General features: G+C 30.8%; 1 protein-coding gene across 5 annotated transcripts in view; it reads left to right on the forward strand.

The window, feature by feature from the left end:
• Window positions 1-21,475, forward strand: part of PHTF2 (putative homeodomain transcription factor 2) — a 156,938-nt gene that overhangs the window by 105,484 nt on the left and 29,979 nt on the right. For 4 of the 5 annotated variants that reach the window (XM_051962694.1, XM_051962690.1, XM_051962691.1 and 1 more), the window contains exons 6-9: window positions 4,651-4,816; window positions 5,846-6,010; window positions 15,021-15,216; window positions 17,568-17,723. In XM_051962694.1, coding sequence (XP_051818654.1) covers window positions 4,651-4,816; window positions 5,846-6,010; window positions 15,021-15,216; window positions 17,568-17,723 — 683 coding nt within the window. The remainder of the gene's footprint in view (window positions 1-4,650; window positions 4,817-5,845; window positions 6,011-15,020; window positions 15,217-17,567; window positions 17,724-21,475) is intronic. The other variant, XM_051962692.1, reaches the window with a different exon arrangement.

Below are 21,475 nucleotides of genomic sequence, written 5' to 3' on the forward strand. Positions count from 1 at the left end.
TCGCTCTGCATCTTGTCTCAATTAGAATTTAACGAAAGGAGGCAAATTTCTGTACAAGATAACATTCATTAGCTCGAGGACATGCTGCTTTTCAATAAATGGGTCAGTGGATTGCCTCCATTTATGCCAAAGGCCCTGAATAAAAGGACAGTTCCATTTTGTAGGTTTTTGGGGAATATGAACAAAGAACAGACCAGGATTGATGATATCATGGGATTGATTATAAAGCTGAGGGCAACATGATTGGTTTTAAAGCTGAGGCTCATCCAATAGCTTGATTGGTTGGTGATAGGGTCTAGCAACAAATCCTCTTCTCTTAAGACTAAGAAATGCCTATTATTTGAGTTCATGTACAAGGTCAAAAGATAATAAACTATCCTTTTTTGGACAGCAAGCCAGACATCCTTGAAGGGTAGTTTCATGGTGTAAAGATATCAGGTCCAACTCCCTTGCTTTCATACATATTCCACAAGGTCATTTAAATTCCATAAATATTTTTGCAGAAGGGAATCATTTTAAATTTATCCACTGTATCTCTGAATTACAGCTTTAACAGTAGGAAAATTTATCCCTGAAAACATCCTTTCCCTTAGAAATTAGATACTGTATCATTTAAGGTATGTCTCAGGGACTTCTAATAGTAAAGGATATCATTTGCAAAATAAAGAGTTATTTGGAGGTATAATTTATAAATTTAAAATGATTTTAAATTCTCTTCTGCAAAATGTTTATGTTATATGGGCTCCATATAACAGATATTTCCCCTCACTCTTTAGAGTGCCATGATATGAAATTGTTGTTCAGTCATGCCTAACTTTTTGTGAAACCATTTAGGTTTTTTTTCCGGAGGCAGAAGGGAAATACAAGATTGGTTTGCCATTTTCTTCTTCAGCTCATTTTTTATAGATGAGGAAACTGAGGCAAACAGGGTAAAGTGACTTGTTTAGGTACACACACAATAAGGGCCTGAGCCCAAATTTGAACTCAAGGAAATAAGTCTTTTTGACTCTAGGGCTGGCTGTGTCATTATGATATGGAATTACAGATTTTTAATTTATAACTCAAAATTTTAAAATACTAATGTAAAAAATTGCTCTTATATGTAATTGGAAAAATTAATTAAAAATTTTCATTTGGGAAAAAATAATTTATAATTTTTTGTTTTTGCTAGTGGCACAGTATTATTGTTTGTCATGAGAAAGTATGGCCTACTTACTGAAGAGACAGGAAATTCCTACATGTGGTTACCATGTGTAAGACGTTAACAGTTTGGGGAAACAACTGATAAAACTTTTAGAACACTATAATTGATGGAAACCTCAGAGGCAAGGAGGTTCTTAAAAAATTTATTAAGTCCAATTCAGTTTATACATATTAGCACCTGTCTTAGAAAGAAAATTAAATCTCTTAGGAAGAAAGCTATTAAAGGTGCCTTTCTGGAATACTAACTCTTTATCTAACATTTTGCAGCTGTATCTCCTCTCTAAAATAATTTTTGATATGCTTATTTTCATTTAAATAAACTTAAGACAAAGTATATGCAAGTTAAAATTTAACTTGTATATAAAATGGCTGTACTAGAAAAATATCTACCTAAAAGGGGCTTTTTTGGTAGGCTTTGTAAATTGTTTTTTAAAATTGATTTTGTCCTTTTTTGTGAAAGAAGTAGCTGGCTTTTCAAAACGTGTTTTCTTATAATAAGAAAATAACACTATAATTATTTTGTAAATAGCCATATAGGATATATTAATATTTCCCCCCATGGTTGTAATCATCCTGTCTTATTCTATTAGTTTACCAACATTCAGAAGTCTTTATAATTAACTGAACAGATATTTACTAAATTTCTCTTATAGGGTAGTCCCTGTGAGATATACTGATATAAAGACAAACAAAATAATCTGTCTTCAAGTAGCTTTCATTCTGCGGGATATAACTATCTGCTTCTATTAAGCAGCTGTGTTTTATGTTCATTCCTTACTACTTTGAACTAATTAGGTTTTACTACTTTTTGTTGTGTTGTGGTTAATAGAAATAAAGTTAATCCTTAATATACTGTGAAATGTGAAGGGCAAAGTACCGATTTAGAATTTTTCCCCATAGGAGTATCATCATTACTTCACTGTTCAAAACATTCATGCTTCCTAGAAGAAGAATATTTGTTTTTAATAGGGTAGAGATTTTCTTTGATATGACATCTTAGTGTATGCATTGGGACATAATTCAGAAATGTTGAGTTCAAATTCAAAGTCCACTTTTCTTAATTTTATGGCTTTTAGAATGTTAATTTGAGCCTGAATTTTCTCATATCTAGAGAGTTTCCTTGTCTATAAAAGGAGAGTAATATTTATGTTATCTCCCTTTGTTATGAGATAAAGTACTTTGTAAGATATAAAGTACTATATTTTACCATGATGATAGTTTAGAGGCAAGAAGATGATGACCTGTTGAAGGTTTCTTATCCTATTATTACATGTCTGTTGTAACTTAGAGTACATCCTGTGATATGAAGGGTCTTAGAGAACATGGGAATTGAAGTAACCTATGATACAGATCATTTACCTTTCCAGGTCTCAAAAGAAATTTGTTATATTTAAATCTATAAAAAGGCTATTGAGGGTTGATTTTTGTATATATATGAAATATATTTGATATATTTGATTTTGGCATAATTGATAATTTGACATAAATACTTCCCTTCACAATTGTTGCCTCTAGAAGCAAATAGAATTATTTCTATTGTCCCAGAACCTTTTCAACATTATTACACGTTATTCCACTTCCTGAGCTCTTTCATTCTGTCATTCTGGACTTTTACTGTTTCTTATTTGCTATTCCATTTTCTCTGTTGATGTCTTTGTACCTTTCCAACTTATCTATATGCTTGTATGTATATTTTACACGGACATAAGCACATATTCCCTCATGAGGTTGCAGTTCACATTGCTTACATTAGTAGAATCTATGGTTTTTGAATGCAAGAATTCAATTTTTTTTCTTTTGTTGCCCAGTGCTTGTATATATCAGTGCTTAAAAATGCTTAATTGATTGGCCCAACCCAGAAGTTCTCTCCATAAGGAAACAAAAAACAATCTAGTTAAACAAAAACATCCAACATAGCAATTACTCCTGATAGGTCATTTACTATTATAGTTTATGTTTATTTTTATATTTTTTATTTTTATATTAAGGGAGGTATAACTAGAATGCTGAAGTCATATAAAATAGTTTTACATTGTAGAATAGAATATTAAAATTACTAATAAGTAAAATTTTTCTTAAATAAAATGAATTATTGAAGTGGGTTACAGGTTAATAACAATAATACCTAACATTTATGTAATGCTTACTATGTGTTAAGCACTGTGCTAAGCACTTTACAATTATTTAATTTGATCTTTACAATAATGCTGGTATCTTTATTATCCTAATTTTATAGATGAGGAAATTGGAAAAAAAACAAAAACAAAAACAGGTTAGTTACTTGTAAGCCCAGGATCACACAGCTAATAAGTGATTTGAATTTGAATTCATGTTTTCTTAATACTAGGCTTAATGCTTTATTCACTGAGCCACCTAGCTACCTCTATAGATTTCACCATCTACTTGTCCCAGCACAAAATACCCTTACCAGGATACCACTTGATTATGCTATCTTCTCCTGTTGGAACTTAAGCTCCTTAGGGGATAGGAATAATTTTTTTTTTAATTTTCCCCAATAACTATAGCAATTACTGTACTTTACATATTAGCTCAGAAAGTATTTATTGATCATGTCATTCATTCACGTCATTATTTGTCTCAATTGGCTTAAAAATAGCCTTTGCCGAACAAAGGAATATTAACACTAAGCAGTCACATATTGATCTTCTGGTGCTATATTGTCACATTTTAAATATGAAAATTTATCTGGATTGGATGTATCTGAAATACTTAAGGAGGAAATAAACTTTTGGTTAATGCCCTTCAATGAAACTGGATAAATATAAGAAACTTAAAATTCATAAGGAAAAGAATATCTGATTTGAAATGCTTTGTAGTTTAGAATCCTGGGTAATTTCATGCTTTCATACATATGTGGTAGTTTTACAGGAAAAAAAATTAATTCAGAAAAGTTTTAATTAATAATTTTAGTATGATGGACTCAAAGAGATTTTCTTTTTTTTTCTTTCTTTCTTTTTTTTTCCCCTGAGGCAATTGGGATTAAGTGACTTGCCCAGGATCACATAGCTAGGAAGTATTAACTGTCTGAGACCAGATTTGAACTCAGGTCCTCCTGATTTCAGGGGTGGTGCTCTATCTACTGCATCACTTAGCTGCCCTGAGATTTTCTTTTCTAACTTTTCTTTAACTAACATGTATATTCTTTCTTTAACTTTTTAAAAACTAATATGTATGTTAGTATGAAAATATGACTTTCAAAAACAGGGTATCACAGAGCGCATAGATTTGAAATACAAAAGGATAATTTCAACCTGCTGTTAACAATATAGATGTTTGACAGCTTTGCAAAAGTGATGTTTTTAACTTCTAGTTTAGAATCTAAAAATTAGCAGGCACCATACAATATGAATTTTTTTTTTTTTTAGAAAATAAAATTTAGGAAACAGCAATGGATATAGTTAAACATTTTCCTTTCCTGTTTTTCAGTTGCCGCAATAGTATTATTCTGTTCAGCGCCAGGCCCACATAGTATACCTCTGACTGAAGTAATTGGGCCAGTATGGCTAATGTTGCTACTAGGAACTGTACATTGCCAGATTGTTTCAACCAGAACCCCTAAACCTATGCTTAGCAGTGGGGGCAAAAGAAGAAGGTACAGTATTCTAAAACGACTACGTTGTTTATGAAACAAGAATTTTGTATATGTAAACTGATTCTGCCTCTAGTACTAATAGAATATTAGGGAATAGTGCAGTGTATCATAGGTTTCTTGATTATATTCTTATTTTAATCTGCAAAAATAAAATGTGTTTTTTTAAAACTATTTTTTTATATATAAAGAAAGCCCTTACCTTCAAGATTGATCTTCAAAAATTATATTCCTTATATTAGACCTTGTAATTTTTTGAAATAGGTATGCTTATTTTTTTTCCTAAGAGAATTTCTAGTTACTTAAAATTGCTGATAGTGAATGGCATTGTAGTATCTTTAACATTATCAGGATCTACTATTTAAGATCAATTTGGAGTTAAGGTAACAAGATATAGCATAAACATGGTTAAATAAAGTTCTTTTAAATCCCATTTATTGAGTGCTAATGAAGTTTTGAAGCAATTGAAAATTTCCTTTTGCCTAAATAAACATGTTAAGTCTCATTGACCAGTCAGCACTAGTGAACTTTTATTTTAAAGAGCAATTGAAGTGATTTCTCTTTTGATCATTGTTACTAAGTGATTGCTATTTTCACAAATTTTAAGTATTGAGATTTTGAATTTTGAAATTCTTTCATTTCCTTTTTTTAAGGATAAAATGTATTCATAGTATTTAAATGACATTAAAAATAGCTTGTAATTAGCTCTAATTATTGTCTTCTTTCTTCATCTGCAGATAAGTGGCACACACATAGAAAAGACATTCTTTTGTAAATAGCTGTTTCAGTGTGATCCTTTCAACTAAATGTCCACTGATATGTTAATATGAGCATGGAACTAATATATTAGCACCAATAGAAATTGGTGTTTGAATGTACTTCATGCTGTTTAGATGAAATTTTAACGTGTAAATCTGAATCTTTATGTTAAAGTTCCTTTATTTTATGTTTACATAAGTTGGTGAACACACTACAGATCAATTGGTTAACACTTATCAAGTTACCTTCCACTTTTAATCTCTTCTGATGAAGGAAATTAAGAAAAGCAGCACATTTGGAAGTACATAGGGAAGGAGATGGCTCTAGTACTACAGATAATACACAGGAAGGAACAGTGCAGAACCACGGTACCAGCACTTCTTACAGTATTGGCGCTGTCTTCAGAGAACTCTGGCATGCTGCTTTCTTTTTATCAGGGTTTGTATTTATTTAAGGCTATGTTTGTCTTAGAGATGCATTATCCCTTTTCTGGAGAAGTTATGTATGTGCATAATATATATCTACACACATATACACATATATGTATAAACACACATTTTCACACACATGTATATGACATACATGTTTGTACACACATGTGCACAACTTTAAATTTCTAAATCCTTACATATTTATTTGATCTTTATTTTGAAAAAAATTACTATATATAGGCAGTGAAAATGAAAATCACAGATTTATTTAGAGAGATATATAAATATAGACACTTCAGAAATAATATAAAAGGCCATTGAGGTTCTTAAAATAAGTTTTTTTTGTTCATTTCCTTAATATACTATTCTCATAATTCAATTAACGGGTAAAATTGAGCTTTATTATAATTCTGGATATTGCTTAAGTTTTTTTTGGGTATATAGTTGAGTTGTGTGAAAATTATTGCCTAAAAGTCTTATATGATTCTAAATCATTTAAATTAAAACACATAGGAGTCTGTTGAGTCATCATAATTTATTGTGAAATATTTATAAAATTATTTTTTTATTTTTTAGCTTTTATTCCCATGTGAGTGGGACAATAGGGGAGAATATAATTGAAGTTGAAATTTAGGAATATATTTAATCAAGTCAGTCTGACCAAGACAATTAAAAAAAAAAACTCTTCTTAAACATCCCAATTTTGTTGAATATACTGGTGCAGTAGGTCTGAAAAATTAAAAAGAAACTTTGGTGAAAATATTGTCTATTATAGCTGATGCAATTAATATAAACCAAGAAAAGGGATAATGCAAATAAATATGCACATTTTTCTTATATGTTAACTCCCATACTAATTATTGTCTTTTTATTTTTTTCTAATCATGTTCTTAATACTGATCAAGTTTATCATATATTATTAAACTGTACATTGGGATAATCTTATTTGAACATGATTTTATTGATAAATTGATAATCTTTTAAAATTGCTATGCAGAAATATAATATGACTGGATTTTTTTCCATATTGTTAATTTTTTTGAAAGCTAAGAAGTATGTTTTTCTATATAAGCCATTTTCTAGCCACATCTACTCCTTGCCTTATTATTTTCAATTAGCTAATAGAACGCTTTAGATCTTTAACATATATTGTCATAATATATTGTATTTTCATAATATATCACACAGTATTTATGTATCCTACTATGGGATTATAGTAGTAAAATTAGACTTGAGTTCAGATCTGGTTTAACACTTACTAGCTGTGTGACCCCATGGGCAAGTTACTTAACCCCAATTACCTCAGCAAGAAAAAAAAAATGTGATGGGAAGATTCAACTACTGATGTTCTCAGCATAATAAACTAATATAAATTTGAAGAAATTTTTTAAAAACTGGGTTCACCTGTCTTGCCTCCAGGATGGAAAGTCAAGGGCTTTATGTTGACTTAATCCTACTATTGATCATCATGGTAGCTTTGACCTATTCCATTATCAGCTTGGATTGGTTTACCCTTCTTTGGGCAGCCTGATGATCTCTTGCTCCCAAATATGCTTGCACCATATTTATGTTGAAATCACTGCAGACTATTCCAATCCAGTAACCTTTTATTAAGTGCCCCTTGTGTGCCAGGTATTGTGATAAGCACTGAAGATATTAATAAAATGGACAGTCCTTGCTCTCAAGTTTACAATTTAGTGAATTAGACTTGAAAAGGCATACCTCACTGCAGTTTAGAATTCCTGAGCTCAAGAGATCCTGCAACTTCTAGTATCTGGGATTCTAAGTATATGCAAGCACTACCTGGTCAGAAATTTTCTTTAACTTTACACGAGAGAGGCATTGCATTATAGTGGATAGAAAACCATATCTGTATTCAGGGAGACCTGAATTGAGATTCTACCTCTGACCATGTCGTGATTCTAGGTAACCTAATTAACCTCACTGGTTTCTGTGCTGCATCAGTATTGAGTTTCTATCTTGGAAGTTCCCATAGACAAATGAAATTGCAATTCTGGGCTACATTCCTCTCACCCCGCTAAACAAAACAAAACAAAGAATCCTGTCAAGTGAAGGAATATGATATGGTAAGTAGAGAGTAAGATCTCAAAGTGAGGAAAACATTGGGTTTTAGTCCTACTCCTGATACATTTGTGAAATTGGACTTGCCACTTACTGTCTTGGTTATCAGGCAGTTTTCTAAGATGATAAAATAGAGAAGTTGCTTGTGTGCATCAATACAGGAGATTTCTTCATTGGATGTGTTCTATACCAGCAAAATATGTAGGTCAGTTAATCAGCAAGCACTTCATATCCACCTCCTCTCTTTGGGCACTGCTGCTGGGATAAAAACAAAAATGAAAACCATTCCCACTCTTTTAAGATACTTACAGGCTAAGTGTAGGTAGCATATGCAAAATAGATGAAAGGTGATTTGGGCAGGAAAGTGCTAGCAGCTGGTGGGCAGGGGTTGTAAGGAGTTCTTTAAGGAACTTAGGGATTTCAAGAGTCAGAGATAAAGTGGCAGTGAAGATAGCTGGGGCAAAGGCATGAAATTGGATTGGATTGCCAGATGTAAAAAACAGCAATACCAGTTTATATTAGAGTGTGTGGAGAATGGGGTAAAAAAAAAAAAAAAAAGCTGGAAGGTTCTGTTGGGACTCAATTGTAAAGATCTTTAAGTACTAAATATACACTTCAGATTTAATCCTGAAAGTAACAGGGAATTAAAGTAAAATTGTGACATGGTCAGATTCATAATTAGAAAATTCATTTTGGAAGGGAGACTTTTTAGGAGACATTTGCAAAAGTTCAGACAACGTGACTCTAATTTGAGTCCCCAAATTAGAGTAGTTGCAATGTGAGTAGAGGAAAGGGGGCATATGTGAGAGATGTAGAGGGAGAAGAGTTAAGAACTGGGTAGATTTGTGATAGTGATAAAGTTATTGAAGATATCATTAAAGTTACTTGCCTGTGAAAATTAAAGGAGGTGATATCCTCGAGAAATAGGGAAATTCAATAATAGGAGTGAAGCAGTGAAGGCAACAGTTTTGATGTGGTAGTTGTTTTGAGAAGTATAATGTTCTCTGATTCGATTTTCTTGAGGTCTCTGGGAGCAGCCTTCTTTTCAGTTTAGTAATCACCACAAGAACAACCAGGAGTTAAAGTCCAAATCCTTTATTATCTCCTTCCCGGGGCTGGGCAGCTTTCTGGAGAGCCTTTCAGACCGGCCTTGGTCTCACTGGGGCAAGTGCAGGAGGAGAACCTGCCACCAATGGCCTGACTGAAGATCGAATGAATGTCTGTCCTTGGTTCCGAGAGCTTGAGCTCCTGCCTGTCTTCTTTGCCCTCTGAAAACTTCTGGCTGAGTTTTTCAGAGCTTATATGTTCTCTTATCATAGATGTGACTCTTGTAGAACTATATTCAATACTAAGTACATGTACTGAACTAGAGAACTGTTAAGCATCATGCTAAACTAGATAACCATTGTCTTTATCAATTCCACTGACTTAGCATCTTGTTAGAATCCTTGTTTCAAGTTCAGAGTTCTGGCCCATAACAGAAAAGTTCCAGAGAAAGGATAGATAAAGCACCATGTCTTTCAGATCCAGAGTAAAAACCTTAAATTTTACCGAATTCTTTGGCTAAAATCATGGGACCAGGATATAAAAGAACTTATAGGTGCATACAGTTTACAAGGAGAAAGGACCTGCATCTCATTGGGGGAAATCCCAAAGATAAAATGGGAGTTGGATGAAGAATCTCAATCAGTGAGGATGTGGCAGTGTGTACTGTACAAAGGGGCAGATACTGAAACTGATGTTAGTAAATATTGCTTTCTGGTTTGTTTGTTTTTTTAATAGTTGTATATCATCATTTCTTTAGTCTTTATTCCTCCTCCTCCATTTCCCTTTCTTCTTCAACAATCATCATAATTCCAAGTTTGTAGCAGTAGAACTGGGGTCAGCAGCTTGATGCTGTCATCAGAAATAAGAAGCATAAAATAATATATTTTTTACTCTTGAGAGCTTGGTCTTGCTGCTTTTTATGCTCTTTATACTTCTGTCACATTTACAAGTTACTGAATAAATGTATTCAGCTTCTGTTTTCCGCATGACAATACAGAGCATTGCTTGATTTAAATTGGCTGACTTAATGTTTTACTAATGTTGTTTATTTTCTTGTTTCATGCAGATATGAACCAGCATATCTTGTAGAAATTGATCGAAACTTTTTATCTGACTGAGTTAAAACTTTGAACATGAAAAATATGTTCACTGTCATGATTGCTGCATTCATTTATATCTGGGGATAGGATTGGATGAAAAGACCAAAAACATTAATCACTTTAAGTGACCATATTGTATCTTTTCCCAAAGGTCATTTCTTCTCAGGTGTACCTATGTTACATAAAAGCTGTTCTCCCTGAATAGAAAATTCACTTTTTAAAGGGCATTTTACCTTAAATATGCCAGTTCATATCAGTATAAGACTTGATTGTCATATGAAGTATAAAACTAGAAGTTTGGGCTGTGATCCTGCACTTGTTTATTATTTCTTTGAAAATTGTATGATATATGAAACATAATGTAAAAAATATTGCTTCTGGCATATAGCTTCTGATTGGAACAAGTCAAAACAAATTCAATTTGTTCTGTACTCTTTCCCCAGAGGTATTGTTATCCAAATACTTGTGGCTGGATGTCTGAGTTGATTTGTAAATACTATTAACTTTGATTTAAGCCCATCTCTCCTGTTTGTATATAAATATCAAAAGGAGATAGCTTTGAAAAACTTTGAAAAGATGTTTTGTTTTATGTGTGAATAAGAAACATGAAATTGCTGCTTCTGAAATGGTACTTTTATTTCTCTCTCAAAATGAGGTTAATGTATATTTTATAATTGAAATACTATTTAATCATTTAAAATTAGTTTTCCTTAATGTAGCTGCTGCTTTTAAAAAAAAGTGTGAAAAATTACTATATTTATTTACATAATTATCTTCCTTTTGTGAGCATTTTAATATTATAATTTTAAAGAGGGCGATAGAAGAGATTATTTAAATATCTAGATTTCTGATGTTTGCATCTCTGTATATGTATTTATATACAAACATGTATGTTTATATATACACATATAAATAAAACATGCATACAATGTGTATATGTACACTTATCTCAGAAACAGATGAACACATATAACATGTGTGGCTGTACATACAAACATGTGTGTGTATATATGCAGATTCATGCATAAAATATATGTATGTATATATGCAACGTGAAATATCCATTACCCATAGCCAGAAGTATAAATTTTTTATATTTCCCTATTCATTTATTAAAGAACAACAACATTTAAAGTCACATTAGAGTCAGTGATAAAGCTAATTGAAGTCAATTCCCAAATAATTTTCTTTAGAAATTCTTCTTTACATAAAACAGAAGAACATTTTTATTGGAACTACATGGCTTATATTTATGAGAAGAGTTAATTTTCAGAGTGGTATTTCTGTCTCAAAAATATATGAAATAAGAGAATATGCCAAATGCATAGGGAAAAAAGCATAGCCATTTCTACTGAAAAAAGGGTAATGGAGAAAATATCAATAATTCTAAAATACGCCCCTGCCACTAAATTATTGAAATCCATTGTTTATGATTGAATCAAGTTAACATAGTAAAATAATAATAATCCCAAGAATGAATTTGCATATTTAATGCAGTATTCATGAAGATGTCATAATTGTTTATTAACTTAATTACATAATTATATAATTCTTTACATAATTAAGTTGATAAAGAAAAAGAAGTAAAACTATGAAGGGACATACAGAAAGATAGCTATCGAAGGTAGTATTGCACCGCTAGTCTTTAAAACACATTACAAAGCATAGATAATATTCGGCTCTGGGCAAAAAAAAAAAAAAAAAATTAGAGAAATGGATCAGTGGAATAGAATAGAGATATTAAAACCCAACCCAACTAAATATATGCAAAAGAATTGTTTCAAAAACCTATAGAAAACTTTTAAAAACTGAAGATGGAATTCATTATTTAATAAACATACTTAAGGAATCTGGCTAACAGTTTGACAAGTAATGGACTCTTATTTCACACTCAATACCTAAATGAGTTTTGCCTAAAGGACAGACTTACACATAAAAATTATTTTAAAATGGAAGAAAAACGAATAGGTTTTTTTTCTTTTCTTTTTTAAGAGAGGTGACCTTTTTCTTAAATAAATAAGATTTATTAGGGATAAGATATTTGTATTTAATTGGTTCTAAAATATATGCAAAAGAAAAATAATCTATTTGGAAACAACATGGTAAATGAGAGGAAAAGTTGAAATCTGAAAAATATAAGGAACTGTTAAAATTTCATAAAAGTAACTCTCAGGCCACATGTCAAAGAATATAAATAGTGTATGGAAATTTTTTTTTCATAATTTTAAAATTCTCAATCTTATATAGGACAATATTCGTAGAAGTGCTTTTTGCTGGTAGAAATGTAACAATAATGTTGATGTGGCCATTCATAAATTGGAAAATGAACAAATTGTATTATGTAATTATAGTGGAGAATTATTGTATCTTAAACAAAAATAAATAATGAGAAAGTCTGAGGAATTTGGAAAGTCTTATATGAACTGAGAGCAAAGAAATCATAATCAGTAGATTCGTATGCACAATGAATGCAATAATGTAAAAGAAAACAATATTTAAAGTCAGAATTCATATAATATAATAGTCTTACTTCCCAAAGCATTAATAGTAAGATGCATCTGTTCCCCTTCTTAATTGATTTTGCATATATTGCCATGCAGGTCATATTGGGATATTGATTTGTTTTGATTAAATTTCCTTTTGTTATGAGGAAGGCTTCTGTTGGAAAAAATAGTTAAGTGGAAGTAACAGTGATATTTAAAACAAAAAGAAAAAAGCTTAATAAATCAAAGAAATGCACATTGAAACAACTTTTAGAGGATCACTTCAAATTCATTGAACTGACAAAAATAACTTAAAAACAATGAAATTTAATACTACAACTTGTGATAAAAACAGGTACACATTTATTTCTGGTGGTATTAAAGACTTATAAAATTTTTGGAATGTCATTTGACAATACTACAATAAAAGTTTCAAAAATAAATATCCCTTTTGGGCCAGTAATTTGAGTATAATCTGAAAGTGTAATAAAAGAAGAGAAAACACAAAAAGCTTGTTTAAAGATTTTTGTAGTAGTACATTTAATTGCAAAGAAAAGAGTAACTTGGAGCAACTAGTTATTTGCTATGATAGTTTATTGGTTGAGTGTCATTTATTTACATATAAATAGTTGCAAAGCAAGCTTTAATTGGATCCATTGTTTACTGTTATTATTTTAAAATTTTTAAAGAAAAAGAAAGCAGTTTCCAACCCATTTATTTATAATTTCATCTCTACAAAATATCCTAGTTACATCAAGTTATAGAACTTTGAAGAGCCTTCTAAATTAGATCCGTAATCATGGAATAGAGTTTGATCTAATTATCTACCCAGAAAAAGCTAAATGGATGAAAAATATCAAATATAAGGCTGAAACACAGTTGGAAGGACAATCTATAGAGTTGGCTTGGCAATATTATATGTGTGTATTATTATATTATATATATTTTTATATGTATATTATGTGTATATGTATGTCATCAACAGCCATAAAAGATAATAAACAGAAATCAAAATTAGAGAATGAGAACTCTTTATTAATTTGGGAAGCTGATCCCTGCTTTCAATGTTCCCAAGCTTCTCCTTAGAATAACAAAATTTAAAAAATTTTTTCACCAGTATTTTTTCAATGATGTTGTAACACTGCAAATCATGGAAATCCATGGTCAAAATAGTGGACCACCCCAAAGAGCAAGCAGTGATTCTTGGTAAATGTAAATAAAAACATAAGAAGCAATATAAAAAGTTTTACCTAAAGAGATTTTTGACCGGAAAAGAAAGTAAGCAAGCACATTATAGGATGAGGGACTAATAGATGAACTATTGTATCTTCATGGTTACCAACAAAATGTCAAAATGTCAAGCTGGAGAAATCAGAAAATGACATGTACAAGAGTCAAATAGAGTGACATAGTTTGTGATTAGTATGGTGGGAGTATCCACATTATTGAAACCAGAGATTCATTTGAAATATCTATGTGTATTCTTGATAAATTAAAGCTTGATAGATTACTGGGATTTATTGTTAGTTGGGACTTTCACATTTGGAGTTTTTAAGTATCTTTGGGTCAAGTATTTCTTGAACTTCTTAAAGATACTTCATTTGCTTTAATTTTCCTTTTTTGTAAAATTGATACTTCAGGTAAAATTTGCTAAAACTTATTATTAAAGCATTTTGATGAACTGCTTTAATCATTAACTTGATCAGAGTAGAGCACATTTCAATTGATCTTGTATTTACACTTAAGTCCTGCTAATTTGTATTGGAGTAGTTTTTAATCTTTTATCCACTGTAGTTTTTAAGGCCAAAAGGGACTGAACTTCTGAAGCACTGCCAGTTTATCTGTCATTCTGTTGCATATACCACAAATAATTATTATATTCTAGTGTTAGGGTTTTTTTTTTTTTTTGTTTGTTTGTTTGTTTTTTTTTTTTGCTGTGATTTGGTTTATTTTAGAAAATAAAGCTTATTGTAAGAAATATTCCCTCATAAAACAATTGATATTTTAAAATTAGTGGGGTAAAAATTAATATTCTCCTTTTTTCCTTAAAATTTTCCAATTAGTTGTCACATTATTTAGAATTACAGTATATGAAATTGTTATGTTTGATATTTAATCTGGCAGTTTATGAGTAAGGATGACCATTAATATTTTTGGTGATAAATTATATATATATATACATATATATATATATTAACTAGAAATGAATCAGCTAGTGCACATGATTGATGAAAAGCTATTTTTTAAAAGACGTAAAAGTTTTAAGAGATGATGAATAATACTTAATCTATATTTTCCATTTTAGGTCAAAGAAAACAAAAAATTCAATTGATAAATCAACAGAAACTGATAATGGTTATGTATCCCTGGAAGGGAAAAAGACATTTAAAAGCAATGAGGATGGAATACAAAATCACGAACCTCACTGTGAAGTCATTAGGTCAGAAGAGACTGGCTGGAGCACAGGAACAGTCAGGAATACACCCAATAGTCAGCACAAAGTAAGTACACTTTATTCAGTTTTATTGATAAATATTATTACAATTAATATACTGTGATTTATGGCTACCAGTAAGACCACGAATATAAGAAGATTCCTTTCAATTACTTTGTGATCCTGTACAAACTACTTTTAGGGACTAACCTAAAACTGGAGAGTTCAGTCAAAGCAGGTTGGTTGCAGTTTATTCCCATTCTAGAACTATCTCGTTTTCTTAGTGTCCTAAGTTTTACTGAGTTCTTTTCTCAGAACAATACTGTGATGTAGATAGCCAAAGTTATTCTCATTTCAAGATAAGGAAACAGTCTCAGAGAAATGAAATGACTAGTCTAGTGAAAAGAGTATCCATTAATTCTGCTTTTAAAGGACCTAGGGTACTTGTGTGACGGATAAAACATCTAACCTCCATGGACCTCATTTCCTTTTTATGTAAAATGAGGGGCTTCAGCCAGATGGCTTCTGTAGTCTCTTCTGCCTTCAGTTCTATGCTTTTTTCTCATCCTGCAATTTCCTCGGAAAGCTCTTCCTTATTTTCAAGACCAGTTTTCACTTCTATACACATAAATTCCAAATCTATAAATGTCCTCAATCTTTGAGTAAACTACTAATGGGCCACCTTAACCAAACCGCATTTGTCATCTTCTCTCTGTTCTTTCCTCTGCCCTATGTCTATCCCTTCTTCCAAAATTTTCTATTTCTGTTGATGAAACAACTTTCCTGTAGTCATCTTGGCTTAAATCCACAGGGGTTTCTTTGAGTCATTCTGTAACTTGTCAAAGGTGATCAATGGCCAAATTGTTTAGGTCTTTTTTCTCCATCACATGGTAAGCACTGAATAAATGCTTCCTTATGGATTGTTGATTCAGCCTGAAATATATCTTCCATCTGTGCCCTGCTCTCTGTTCCAGATTCCTGCTACTTCAGATTATGTTCTGGACTGTTGTAATAGCTTTCCAACTTGTCTGCCTTCCTTCATTTAGACTCTTCCTTTCTCCAATATATCCTTCACACAGTTGTTAAAGTAACATTCTTAAAACGTGCAACTCTTCCCTGCTAGTAGTTTTTCAACAATTTTTCACTTAAAGACTGAAATTCAAATTCCTTAACCTGGTTTAAATGTCTCTATGATCAGATTGCAACTTACTTTGTGATCTTGTTTCACACTACAAAATGCAGTCCTGCACAATATTCTCTCATATTTTCAATTCATTTCTTATTTAATACTCCTTATTGAAATTCTGATCATTAGAACTTATCCTTTGTGTCACCTTGGGGAAATCTTTTCTCATTCTCTACCTTTCCCCTCCACCACTTTTCAAGCAACACTTTTCCCCTTTCATTTGCTTTTGTCACATTCTGTCTTGTATCATTCTTATTTCAGTGTATGCATTTTTCCTTTTTAGATTATAACCTTCTTACATACCCATAGGCTGTGTCTTTGTATGTCTCCCATTTAATCCAATGCCATGCACCAGACTAGCAAGTGTTTCTGAAGGAATGAATGAATGAATTTTGAATCATCTTTGCATTTCGGTATTAAATGCTTAAATGTTAATGAAACTCTATAATAGAGTCAGATGAAAAACTAATCTAGCATAAACCAAATATCATGCTCTAAATACTGCTTTTTGCAATGCAGAAGCAATAGTAATAAATAGTCTTTAAAAATAAATACACAAACAAAAAATTTTTTTATTCTGGTAATAGAAGAAATGACTATGTCATTAGGTTGTGGTGAGCAAAGGTAAACTGTGAAGCACTAAGAACAAGTAATTATTATTTTCTATGAAATTCTTCCCTCTTTCCCTTCCCCTCCCACTTTTCCCCTCCTTCCCTTCTTTCCTTCTTTTCTTTTAGCTAACAGGAAATTTAGAGCAAAATTTGGTTCCCAACTTTAATAATTAGCTTAGCTCAGGTGTCTGATAACACCCACACTTTTTACTCTTTTTATAGAGTTCTATTTTTTATTCTTAATTGTCTTATTTTTATGTCACTTAATTTTATAAGCAACCTTAACTTTTGGGAAGTAGGCAAGGTATTAAATGTTAAATAGATAATTATGTAATACATGTCTTGGTGAAAGGCACATTGTATAACACTCAAGTGCTTGAGGAAGTTTCTAAAAACATGCCATTATGTTATTTGATTTTTAAAGAACATTTTTCTACAAAACAATTTATATATACATTACTTAATCTTATGGGGAGAAATATTATTTTGTAAAATGTTTTTACATTTTCTCTTCTCAAATTTTTTCCAAACATTTTTTTAAAAAATCAGTCAGAATGGTATGTACTTTTTGTTGTTGTTGTTATATACTTTTAACAATGCTTTGTGTATTGATCAACCTAGGACAACCAAAGGATAATCACAAATGTCTCAGATGAAGTATCAAGTGAGGAAGGTCTGGAAACAGGATACCCATTGCGTCGCCATGTAGATAGAGCCTCTGAAAATATACTTCGAAATAGGAAGTCACATCATTATAAGAAACATTATTCTACAGAGGTATGTTTTGGTCTTTAAAATTTTTTTGTCTAATTTTTGTTTTAAGTTTGCTTGAATAGTATAGAAGAATTAACTTTCCATTTCAGTGGGTTTTTAAATTATAAATCAGTTATTTTGGATCTTGTTTCTTAATGATCATAATAGCTTTTTTTTCCCCAAAATACATGCAAAAATAGTTTTCAGCATTCATCTTGGTAAGACCTTGTGCTCCAAATTTTTCTCTTTCCTTTCTTCCTACCCCTCTCTCCTAGACAAAAAGTAATCTATATTAAAATGTGCAATTCTTCTATATATATTTCCACATTTAAATGATTATAATTGTTCAAAACATTTTTCCTAATTCAAAGTAACAAATATTTCCTTCCATTAGTATCAGTATGAATCTCTCATGTCTATGTCAGATGTACATATGACAACAACGATCTTCTTGGACATTTGTGTTGGCTTTTCTTTCTTTTATTTCCTTTTTTTCCCCTTTCAAATAATTAGTTTGATTTCTATTTTTTCAGACTTTATCATGGGTTTAATATATTCAACTTGAGAATCTTGTTATTCCTACTGATTTTACATAGAATCTATATAAAATTCTAAAGATGGCGCTAACAAAGCTGTCAATGTCCAAGAGTTTTTATAAGAAAAAGATGAATTTTTTGTCAAATGTATATTCACCTCTGATGTCATGGGTACCAAAGATTGACCACTAAAGCCCTTAGTTTCCATAAGTTTCTGCTCTAGTGAAATTGTAGATATAAGAGATTTCAGACAAGGGTGAAATCAGGAAAGTGTCTAGAACAGAGATACGCTGGCACAAGGATGCTTTAATGTATTTCAGAGACCTTCCAGAACAGTTGTTTTTCTTTTTTCTTTTTTCCCTGGTCTACTCTGAATTATTAAGTACAAGTATAGCATTTAAAATGCAGTGCATGATGAATTTTAGAAAAGATAGATTATTCTATACATTATGTTAACTTCAAAGAACAGAAATAGTATCCAAGAATTGGGATTAATATTACCGCAAATATTGTTACTTATTTTGTATTGCAATTCAAAAATGAAATTTGACAGTCCTTAATACAATCTAAATGATAAAATTTTAAGCAAAAAATTCCATGAGTAATAAATATTGGACACATAAAAACAACATTATTATTAATTCAAGGAGAGATAAAGAGAGCCCAAATCATGTTTATAAGATACTTTGCAGAACTTAAAACAGTATAAAATCTTAGAATATTTTTCTGCTCTTTTATTATTAGCCTTTAAAATTGAAAACTAAAGTCTCAAGTGTGGGAAAGGAAATCAAAGTGTACTTTTTTCTAATCTGTAAGAACTACTTGATATAAAATTCATTAATTTAGTTACTTTCTTTATATAACGTAAGTAGGATTTATGTAGGACATGATTATTTAAAATCAGAAACCCCTTAGAAATCAAAAGAAATAAATATATTATTGACAACATGAACAGATCTTGAAATTCAGGGACATCAAAGTATAATTTTTTTATTTTTCTTACTGATGTGATTTTATATTTTGTTCCATTTGAATTGAAGGATTTTGTGATTTCTCCTGTATTGTATAAGATAACTTAATCTGACACGTTCCACTTATAAGATGTATTTTATAGACATATCACGGAGATAATTTTGTTTGATCTTGTAATTATAAGGCATAAGATAGGAAAATACAGTTTTATAAAAGTTGATTGCCATTGTCATGGATGAGATCTATTATTATCTAAATAGAAGAGATGCTTTGGTTTTTAGAGATAAACATTTCAGAGTTTCCTAAATGTTATCCACATTCACTCAAGTGTTTCATTGAGTAATTAGGATTAGGAAAAATAAAATTGATGAAGAATATGTAGTTGTATGGAAAGCCCATAAAGATTAACCATTAGTAATATACCTTGGAAAAAATGTACAGCAAACAATGATTTAGACTTAAAATTAAATAGGATAAAAACTGCAGGCATTTAGGAAATTGTTGAACATTTTCAGAGATCCCCAAAATTTTTTTGATGTAGAAACCTGTCTTTTTCACATTTGTATTTTTTTCAATGACACCATATGGTTTTAAAACATAAAGTATCATAATTTTCAGGGAATCACATTTGCACAAAAAGCATAATCAGAGAGAATATGACCACAAAATGAGGTGTGCTCACCTACTGACAAGAGTTAGGGGCAGTTCCATGTTGATACTTGAATCTCAGTAAGACTTCTTATTTATAATCTCACTAAGACCTAGGCTTCTAGCATGTTGAGTAGTCCTACTGTGGCACATTTATGGGGTGACATGAAAAAGAGCTGTATAGAATGAGAAGGCATGGATATGTTATTTTCTGGACTATTTTAAGTTGTCCTCACATCAATGAGATCAGATCCACTGATATATTTTAAGTATTATATTATATACATTGATATATGTTATATATGATATATGATATAAAGTGCATTAACTATACTTTAACCAGAAGATTTCTGTGCAACAGTATACTTGGTGAATAATACTTACATTGTAGGAGTGTGTTAAGATCACAAAGAGCTGGATTTTTGTAGTGCCAATTCTAGCTTGTAGAATGCTTAGGTATTAATGAAACATTAGAAAATTTTGAACTATGTATGAGGAAATGTGGATTTTTGGAATGCATATATTTTTATTTTTAAATATCTTTATACAGAAAGGTTAATTTTTTATAATACTCTTATTAGCTTTTTCTGCACTTAGTCTTTATAATTGAGTTCATTATATCAAACTCATTTTTTATTTAAAATTTACAATTTACTATTCACATTTTCTTCTCTAATAATTGCTGTTTTGTTAATAGCTAAACATTTTTCATTTAATTTTCCAGTTTTTACATATCAAATTCAGAAATCCAGACTTCAGATTTATAAAGAAATTGTTAAAATCTTATTCAACTTTCTATTTCCATTCTTTTCGAAGTATAGTACTTGAACTTATCTAGGATTGTGGAGGATGAGATAATCCATATTAGTGAATTTTCTAGACTTCCTTTGGTACAAAACAGGCTTCAAGGATCCATCAGGTGTGGCTACTTTCTCAAACAATACAGGTTACAATATTTTTACATGTCATGGTACATTAGGCAATGGCCAAAAGAAATTTGTCACCTTGTGCAAAATCTTTAGCGATAAACATTTCTGAACTTGGTCAAAATTCATGAGTATGAATTTGAGTTAGCTTGAATTAGGGAATTTCATGGAAAACATTTTCATTGTGAATCAGGCTTTACTGTGGTTTACTACCATCACCTGGTGGCAGCATAGTTAAACTTCAGGGAAAATCTCTAATGGACTTGAAACTCAGAAGGGCTGAAACAGACACCATGAATTAAGAATACCATCTATTAGTGATTATAGAGCAAGGATTAAGTTTCAATACTATCATTTTAGTAATGCATATCATTAATTTCATAGTCTTCTCTGATTTTGTAATAGTGCTTCTGATTTCCTGATTCATCTTGTCTATTACAATTCATGGTTTTTGGATTTTTTTACTCTATAGTTTTGTTTATCAGTCTTTCCTCATTTTCTTTTTAATCAAATGATTTTAGATCTTTACTGCTATTTGTTTTAATATTTTGCTGAACTTAGATTATTCAGATTATTATGAATTTTATTTTCTTTCAATGTAAACAAATCTAGCTAATTTAGTATTATCTATAAATTAAATTGGCAACAATTGCCATCATCAGTGAAACTATTAAATAATCTTGTTGCCAGGCTT

Source organism: Antechinus flavipes, chromosome 5 (assembly GCF_016432865.1).
Source record: "Antechinus flavipes isolate AdamAnt ecotype Samford, QLD, Australia chromosome 5, AdamAnt_v2, whole genome shotgun sequence".
NCBI classification, from domain to species: Eukaryota; Metazoa; Chordata; class Mammalia; order Dasyuromorphia; family Dasyuridae; genus Antechinus; species Antechinus flavipes.